A 9,840-nucleotide genomic window follows, 5' to 3' on the forward strand; every position below is an offset into this window, starting at 1 on the left:
ACAGCATATACTGCGCTCTCGCCACACCGCGAAGGGCGTCTCAATCTGAAACAGTGCACTCCTGCACTTCTGGCTGTGCTACCTGTAGAGATTTGCTCCCAAACTCGAAATAGGAAAGCAACACTGGTCCTCTTACCAGGACACCACGAACTTGGCTTGCTTTCTTGAGCTCCTTACCACGAACAAGGCTCTGATACCATGTGAAGATAGTGGGAGAGAGGGAAGGAGTCTCACTTGAGGCTTTCTCACAATCACAATGGGGGAATACACACAAAGGTGGAGGCTGAAAACAGTTTTCCTCTTCTTAGTTGTGAAAGCCAAAAGAACTCTAGTACAAAGAAATAGAAGAACCCTATATGTGGGTCTCAAACCAAACTCAACTAACTAAGGTGGCATACTAACTGAGCCACAAACTAGTGTAGATAAGGATAGCTGTCATGCAGCTATTATTCGTGGGCGGTGTACCAACCGCATCTCCAGCTAACAAGTCGGTGACATAAATGCACAACAGTCACCCTGGCATATCGCGAGTGGAGCTCGATATCTCAACACTTTTTCCTTGCCCCCTTCCTTCACCACCATCACCAAGCCCCTCACCCCCCCCCCCTCCTATCCACCCCCTCTACCACCCCCCCCTTCATCCCCCCCAAACCCCCCCTCCTTCCACCACCACCACCCCCACCCCCCTCCCGCCCCCACCCGCTCACCTCCCACTCCCCTGTCTCAACCCCCTCACGCCACCTTTAGGTGATCGGCACCCACAGCAATGATGCATAGCACCTTCACCCGTGTGATGGTGGTAGCTATTGGCCGCGCTATGACAGTGTGGTGCCCACCATGTAGGCGATGCTCACCCTGCCTCATCGCCCATATCGTAGCGACTTTGCCTGCCCATGCTCACACGATGATGCACCACCTGGTGCCCCTCGTCTTCTCCCTCCTTTCACTGGCATTATTGTTCTCCATCACCTCTGCTCCACTTCCGCACCTACACCTCTACTTCGTGCCTGCCATCGCCCATCGACACCTTTATTGTCTGTTTCGCTCCTCCACCCCTCTGTTCCCTCGTGCCGCTACTCCCCCGTCCTCCCAACCCTCACACCCCTCCTCACAACACCCCCCTAGCACCTACCCAACCACTAGGCTGACGACAGCCACCGCCTGCCCCTCCAAAACAATTTTAAAACCAAACCCTAACCCCCACCCAATAACCCGATTAGCTAGACTAGGTTAGGTTAGGTTAGGCAATTTGGGTTAGGTTAGCTTAGGTTAGCTGTTAGTTAGGTTAGGATAACTACAATTAGCATTAGGTTAGATTAACTATAGTTAGGCTAGCTTAACTAGAGGTGAACTTATAATTAGGTTACTCCCCCCCTCCTCCCAACCCTCACACCCCTCCTCACAAAACCCCTCTAAATTTTTTATTTAAAAAACCCTAACCCTAGCCCTAATCCCACCCAATAACCTTGATTAGTTAGACTAGGTTAGGTTAGGTTAGGTTGGTTGGGTTAGTTTAGGTTAGATGTTAGTTAGGTTAGGATAACTACAATTAGCATTAGGACAGATTAACTATAGTTAGGTTAGCTTTATCATACTTAGGTTAGATTAACTAGCAATGTTAACTGACAATTAGGTTAGTTAGGCTAGCTAGGTAATTAGACTAACCAGTTAGTTATATTAACAAAACCTAGTTTAGTTTCTTTAAGTTTAAGTCCATTCGCACCGGTCCTTAAGGCCCAAAGACCCCCCAAAAGGCCATATTTTCCCCTTGGTTCAACCCTCTGTAACTCACCTATTTGGGACCCAATTTGAATCTAGTTTAAACCTGGATTTCACACACAAAAACACAATGCTACGGGGTATTTTCCCAGTCCATTATGAAACTTTTTGGCATCCTTAGAATTGGTTAATTTGCAGTCTTGTGTGGCCTAATTTTCGTACTAATTCGCTCATAACTTTTGCTCATGACCTCCGATTGACGATCCATTTGCATCGACACATTCCTACTCACAAGGGGGACAATATTAGGCAGATTTTCTAGCATGAAGTTCCCCAAATTGCTAACACATCTCTAACCCTCATAATGCACAAATCTCCACTTTCGACCAAAGAAGGATGCACTCAATTGCACACTCAGTAAGTTCAAATACAAAAAATGAAGGCCCCATCTTGAGGTCTAGGATCAAGCTTGCTTTGGTGGAGTATTGCTTTACAATATGGATGTGCATGTATTGTTGAATTGTCGTTGTGAGGTCTTCCTCTACTAGTGTATCCATTGGGCTAGAGTTCCTGGCAACGTATGAGTTGCTTAAAGATTTCCTTCCTAGCATTTGAGTGTTGCTCAAGTACTACTGCTTTCTGACACTAGCTATTGTATGCGGTTTACGATGTCATTTATAATCATTGGTGTATTTGTCATCAGCTTTGTGCATGCAGGTGTGATCCTATGATGCCATTGGAAGCTTTGATGTTTTTAGAGTTGCGATTTGTATGTTTCTCTATTGTTTTATCACGTCATAATCAACTGTGTCACTTGTTTTGCTGAGCGAAAACCAGTAATTTTGAGTAGGAATGCTGATAGGATCGCCAATAGTGTTCAGAGTGTCTTTAGACAAGTGAAAAACACAAACACGTCTCCACTCCTGACAACAAGGTGCCAGTAGTTGGAGTATAATCGAAAAGTAATCGGACTACAAAGCTATCACGAGATGTATAAAAAGAACAGAGAGGAAACCTTGCAAAGGTAGTATGTTTCTTGTATATTATGTTTTAGCAGAGAATACATCAACTCAACAACTCTCTCTTCAGTAGGAGCTGATACAAGGTTTATATAGCCATCCGAGATCAGTCTGTGACTGTTGTAAGGCAACACTAAGTTTCAAAATGTAACAATCATAGTCCAAAACATTATGTGGTGGATCATGCCACTAAGGAGTGCTATTAGGGACAATTACAATTGTCCCTACAGTTACAAAATGATCCCACTACTTTGTTCTAGTAACTCCCTCTTACCAGATGTGTATATATCCTATCCCATGGTAAGTGTCTACATGGGTGGAGGCTATGCCTTCAACAATAATGGTGAAAGATGTATCACAACCACGGGAAGTAGTTGTAAACATATCAAATATCATTTGGGTAGACTTGATCCATCAAGTGAAAATGCAATTCTAGAACCTATTGACTTTGAATGAGGTTTAGAAGCATAGGATAACCTATTCTATGCTTTGCTCTAGACAAATGATGTGTCTTAACACCACCAAATATTTTAACAATTAGATGGTGCATCTTTACACCATCTATAATGTTGAACCCATTAAACACTTTGCATAGGTTGTCATATTCCACTATCAAACACTAAGCAATGATATAGAGATGTATTGTATAGTGTTATAATTGAGCCAAAGTTTGGAGTTTACTACATCATTATTGAGTGTAGATAACCACTTATAACTTTGGTGAATTTTTAGTCTTAATAGGCCATTTATCCAATTTCATGAATTTAGTAAAACTCCTAAGAATATAGCAAGAAGTGTACAATCTTGCAAGTTAGGCTCATCACACAAAGTGTAAGGCCTCCTTTCTTGACATCGAAGATTCTCTTAATCCTTAGGAACAAGGCCCCAAGGTAAAGGTAACCTAATACCCTAGGCATGATGGCATCCACTAATAATAGGCCTATAGTACTAAGACTACATGTGCTCTAGGTAGCGAAAAGGTGGGCATTGCCCAAAAAATGTGATGGCAGTGCCTACTAAATGCAATAAGAAACGCATTGTCAAAGGATAAAAGTTGAATGGGAGGGTTGAGAAGGATGATATACATTAGGAAAGGATTGCTTGTGGTAGCAAAGAGACCTTTGAAAGAGGACTATATTCGTGAATCCTGGTCAGAAATCCATTGCAATAGCAAAGTGGCAATTAGAGGCTTTAGAAAGTCTAATGAATATGAATTTTGATCTCATTTACCTAACGTGAAACTCGATGCCCTTTTCATGCACTCTCTCACACCTTTTATCTACTTCTTTAAAATGTTTTCACTATTTTAATATCGCGCTTCGTTTGATGGCCATCATCATTTACTGAAGTAACACTCCATCAATCACAATAGCAAGAGACAACTTTGCACTAGTTTTCACAATATGGCAAAACATGATGGCATCATCTTCTTAAATCAAAAAAACAAGCTCTATGATAATAATTAAAGCACATGGAAGTTCAAGATGGAGTTTCTTCTTGGACTCAAGAAATCACAAAAGAGCTTGACTTATACACTGATGCACCCAACTGCAAATCCAAATTCCATCACCAATGATAGTCTTCCACCAATCATCAAAGAGAATATGAGCATCTTCAACCACTAAACACATGAGCAACCTTAGTGTTGCTCTAATTGCTCGGATCACACTCAAGTATGTGTATGTTGGTCGGATTATAAAGTTAAAAGGAGGGACATATTTATTACACTAAAATACAATCTAGGAAGGAGAACATGAAACCTTGCAAGAATGCCATGGCTTGGGTTTTGGACAGAATCACAAAGAATTTCCTTGTCTTCATCAAACACATCTAGGTGATCCTTGTAGATCCTCAAAGAAGATGATACCATGACCACATGATACGAATAAAGCAATATGAGATGAATTTCCCAAACAATGGTTATCCCTCCCCTCCAAACTACATAAACCAACCCCATAGATGTAATTGGCTTAGAGAAAGCTATTGACATGCAAACTCTACTTTCTACTTTTTGTAAAGTCATTCCTACCCATGTGTATTTGCAAGCACAGAGCACCAAGGCATGCTTAGGTTTTCATCAAAACCCTTATGAAACCTACAAAATGATGTGTAAATGTATGATCCAAGGTAAAACGACTTGGCTTGGGCCCTGCTTGTCCTCTACCCTGCAAAACTAAAGCCTTTATATGCAAATCTCTAGTGTTTTAATATAGATAGGGTCTCCCACTAGAGGCAAACTAGGTGGATGCTATTCAATATCCAAGCTTTCATAAAAATCTCATTAAATAGGTTGGCTATAGTTAGGCTCAAAATGTCACTACCATACACATCACAAACCTTCCACTCTGATCTTGGAGCCTAGTAATTGTGAAGTCATGGAGAGCAAGGATTATTGAGGGAGTTTCCATGAAGTAATTTGATGGAGTCCTACTTTCCCTTTTCATCCCCTGAATGAATTATGTGGTCTAAAGGAGGATGCCCCATAATGTGATGCACCATGCTAGTACCTTAATCGCCTGATTGAGTTCTTCCTCTTACCTCTGTATATTTCCCCCATTCGTTTTAATTAACATGATCTTTTACTTAGGTTAATGTTTTCATTTCATTTTTTAAGGTAATGGAAGAGAAACATTGTTTCAGGTCACAACATTGAGGGAGAGAGAGCGCGAGTGAGAGACATGTTCATATGAGCGTCCAAGAAAGACCAAATAAGATGTATGGGACGCAATCAACACCAAAAAATGCTTTGGAGCCGTCCCCTTGCGAAGAAAAGTCTAACTTTCCACTTTTCCAACCGATCAAAGCTGAGAAACAGAACTTAGACGACAGTTTTATCATCAAGTCAAAATTTCCTCCAAGTGACAATCCATGCATTTGTCATATCAGTTTTAAACATTACAAATGAGTTCAGATTGCTATAACAAAGATTGCTGCAGGTAATGGGCACTGCCAGCTCTGCCAGAAGCTTAGTGGGCAAGCTGTAAAAATGGGTAGTTCAAGACACCCTACATCAGCCAACCAATTGGTACATGTGTTATGTAAGATTACAAGTTTTGAAAAGAATGTATTGGAGAAGTTATCCCACATCCATCAGCAACACAAAAAATACAAAAATATAAATATCAGAGCTTCTTTACCATCTCTATATCGATACAGCTGGCTCCTTGAGAAGCTTCAAAATTGAAATGCCTCCTCTGTTCCCTCTCTGAATTCGCATCTCGTGATCCATGTAAAGGAGATCGCTCCAACCTTGGATAGGCATTGGAAGAGGGACATCCACACTTCCATTCTCATCCATTTCTGGGTTTGATACTTTTAAAGTCTTCAACCACAAGTCCAGATCCTTCTCTGGAAATCTAGGTTTCATGCCGCAAGAAAGAAACTCAATTTCAAACCTGTTGGGAGCCCCGACACGAAATCGAGCCCTGTTGATTATCAGTCCCGCTACAGGAGGAGCTTTCTCATCCGGACTAGGAATAGTGAACTCCACAATGAGGTTATAAGAACTGTCGCTCTCTATCGCGACATGCTGATAGAAATTAAACAGAACAATATCAAGATCGACCGGCTTCAACATGTTGAATGTGGTAGCACCCAATTTAGACATCGATCCGAGGTAACCCAGAAACCTCTTCTCACCATCGGTTCTGTTCTCCTTGAATTTGGACTTGACCTGTACGAGGGAGCCTTTCACAATTCCGGGGTCGAGTGTGATGTCAGGAACCAGGCTGAGGTTCTCCAGAGACGAAACGATTGCGAGGCAGGTATCATCGAGGCTGCCATCTGCAGCTTCAATTGCACGAAAGAGCTCCTGTTTAAGTCGGGAGACCTCTTGAGACTGGGCAAGAGATTGGACAGAGCTGCGGATACTAGCAGAGCAACGAGCAGGGGCAGCGAGGGACAATTTGGGTGGTCGAGGGAGGAAGGCAAATCTGATGGGCGCCTTGGAGATAGGTGTAAGAGAAAGAGGTGAGAGTGTGAGAGAAAAAACCCCGTTGCTTGGTGATAAGGCTTCCATAGGTGTGTTCTCACCGTAGAAATGGAACAAGTACTTTTGCTTTTCTTATGGCATGGAAGACGTTTCAATGTCTACACAACTCTAGATTGTATGAAGCAACTAGATTTGCGGGAGAGAGAACTACTAACTCCCAATTGAAGCTGAATCCTAGTATTTTATCAAATTTTTAAGGAAAACAGCAAATGAGTAAAATAGTTCGAGGAAATGGGCCTTCCCTGGGTGCCGAGATAACATCGAGAATATAAATACCAAGAATATTAGTGCCAAGGATAAGTCTCGCGAATGGATAAGAAACTAGCATATTACCTGAATGTCAATAGTCGTAATCGTAGTCGAATGTTGGTAAAATCACTACGAGCTGCGCGGTTTCTTTGATCTTAAAGACAGTATCCTGAAAACTTGCCAATGTGATCCTGAGATGCTCTACGTGTGTCCTTGAGCGGGATGATCCCAACATTCTCAGATTGTTCAGTAGAGTCTCGACATCATAAAAAGACAACTATCATTAGAGGAAGTCTGAAGTAGAGCAAGTAACATTCTCACTCTCCCACTTAGCCAGGGTTACGTGCCTCTCCAACCTCAGGAAAATGGGAGTTTAAATACTGTAGTAAGTCTAGCTTTTAGGCTTGTAAGAGTAGAGCACATGTGAAGCTTCACATGCCAAGGCTCTCCAAAGCTTCACATGCCAAGGGCTATGTCACACTGGCTGTTGTCTCTGTGCCAACATGAACTTAGGTAGTATAGAATGTGTGTGTAGAGTAGCGGCAAAGCTCCGCTTGTACTTGCATAAGGCTAGGAATAACCTCCCTTAGGAATCCTCAACATGCATGTTCTACATGCGATTCCTACATGCATGTTCTACATGCGAGTTCTACATGCAAGTCCTACATGCAACTCCAACATGTGAGTCCTACATGCGATTCCTACATGCATGTTCTACATGCGAGTTCTGTATGCAACTCCTACATGCAACATGCAACATGCGAGTTCAACATGCAACTTGCAACTCCTACATGCAACTTCTATATGCAAGTTCTACATGTAGAGAGAGAATGTCTTACAACCCATCCTCTCCCTCTCCTCCTCCGTCCTCCTCCTCCCTCTCCTCCCTCCTCCTCCTCCTTCTCCCTCCTCCTCCTCCTCCTCCTCCTCCCTCCTCTCTCTTCTTTCCCCCATGCTCTTACACCTTCTTCCTCTCCCACTCCTATGCTCCCCCTAAACGCTTAGTTCCTCAACCCTTAACCTCGATGATCTACGAGGGAGACAAGTTCTCCACCATGTACTCTACTCTGAACCTTGGATCCTCCTTCTAATTCTGGAACCTCTTCTAAACGCTGGAACCTCCTTCTAAACTATGGAACCTCCCTCTAATCCTTGGAACCTCCTTCTAAACCCTGAACTTCCCTCTAACCCTTAAACTCCTCCTAAACCCCTCAACCCCCAATGAAGGCGAAAGCCTTCATTACCTCAACCATGATGATACATGTTCCTTTTATACATGCATGCACTATGTTTGCTTACCACACTTAAGTTTACGTCTCTCACTAGAATACAACTCCGGGTCCTAACTACAAACGACAACCCAGATATATTTGTAGGTGACAAAAAGCCTGAGAACCGTGCATACTGAATAAACCATGCTCTTCTTGCGGAAGCCATGGGAAAGAGGCAACATTTGGCGCCACTACCCGGAGACTAGCGTCTCAAGAAACGAGTAAACATAGGTAGGTATGTGTAAAAAAAAAACTACTACGAATTTTCACTAACATAACACTCAAGGGCAAGGAGAGCAAATTTTTTTCCAACTCTAGCTAAACACATCAACCCCAAGCATCAACCTTGGGTTATTACCTTAAGAGATTTTCTTTATTTCTTAAAAGGAAGCCACTTGATAAACAATCAGCTAGGTAGTGAACATGAATGCGTAGAGCTTACAATTTCAATCATTTCACCTTTTTGTAGAAGAGCAAACTGAGCTAATGAAAAGTTGTGACTCAGGAAGAGTTTAGGGTTTAACCCTAAACCTACACCCATTTCCTATAAAAACCCACTCCACCCCCTCATTCTTCATCTTTCACATCTTGCCTCCATCCTCTTCCCCATTCCGAGCCCTACGCAAGACACTCCTTCCTCTCAATCGACCACCACCCTACACCCATCCTCACATAGTGAGTTACTTTGAGCCCATCTCGCAGCGATAACCTAGCCATCCACCCACCGTTCATTTGTCCTCATCGAGAAAGACTTGGAGAGCATTAGGTGACCATCTCTTCCTCCCTTTGGATTTCCATCAAAGTTTTCCGTCCGTTTTCTTTTTTTCTTTTTTGCCCCTCCCCCTCCACCATTCCCCCCTCCATTTCCCCCCCCCTTCCCCCCCCCCCTCTCCTCCATTTCCACCACCCCCTCTCCACCCTCCACCCCCCCCTCCACCACCTCCCCTTCCATCTCCTCCACCCCCTCACCCCTCCCTCTATCTCCCCCTCCACCACCACACCCCCCTCCTCCATCTCCACCCCCCCCTCTCTCCTCCATCCCCCCCCCTCCTTCCCCCCCTCCCTCCTCCATCTCCACCACCCCCCTCCCCCCCCCCCTCCATCTCCACCCCCCCCTACCTCTTCTCTCTCTCTCTCTCTACCCCCCCTCTCTCTCTCTCTCTCTCTCTGTCTCTCTCTCTCTACCCCCCCTCCCTCTTCTCTCTCTCTCTCTCTCTCTCTCTCTCTCTCTCTCTCTACCCCCCCTCCCTCTTCTCTCTCGCTCTCTCTCTCTTTCCACCCCTCCTCCCTCTTCTCTCTCTCTCTCTCTCTCTCTCTCTCTCTCTCTCTCTCTCTCTCTACCCCCCCTCGCCGACCGCTCCTCTCCCTACATCTACCTAAAGGGCCTTAGCCTTTATCTGTTAGCATGGGCTTATAAGCCCTTGTTGCTTAAGGCCACGGGGCTCGCAGCAGCATCCACACGCAGCGCCTGTTTAGGGCGGCACAACCAGCAGCGGCATTCACAGAGCTGCCAACGGTGGTGTGTGCAACTCTACCAACCCTCTGCCTCGCAGTGCCCATCAGCGCTTAACCCCGCCTCGCTGCTGTCGCC

At 44.2% G+C, this 9,840-nt stretch overlaps 1 protein-coding gene across 1 annotated transcript; it reads right to left on the reverse strand.

Annotated features, from left to right (window-relative positions):
* Window positions 1-5,596: 5,596 nt before the first annotated feature.
* LOC147883192 (uncharacterized) lies at window positions 5,597-6,865 on the reverse strand. Its single transcript, XM_087399900.1, has 2 exons — window positions 5,876-6,865; window positions 5,597-5,743 (listed from the first exon to the last, which is right to left on the reverse strand). The coding sequence occupies exon 1, from the start codon at window positions 6,754-6,756 to the stop codon at window positions 5,881-5,883; it is 876 nt and encodes a 291-aa protein (XP_087256026.1). The 5' UTR covers window positions 6,757-6,865; the 3' UTR covers window positions 5,597-5,743; window positions 5,876-5,880.
* Window positions 6,866-9,840: the final 2,975 nt, after the last annotated feature.

The sequence above is a fragment of the Dipteris shenzhenensis genome, chromosome 28 (assembly GCF_047967505.1).
Source record: "Dipteris shenzhenensis isolate YYH24624 ecotype China chromosome 28, Dip_SZ_1.0, whole genome shotgun sequence".
NCBI lineage: Eukaryota > Viridiplantae > Streptophyta > Polypodiopsida > Gleicheniales > Dipteridaceae > Dipteris > Dipteris shenzhenensis.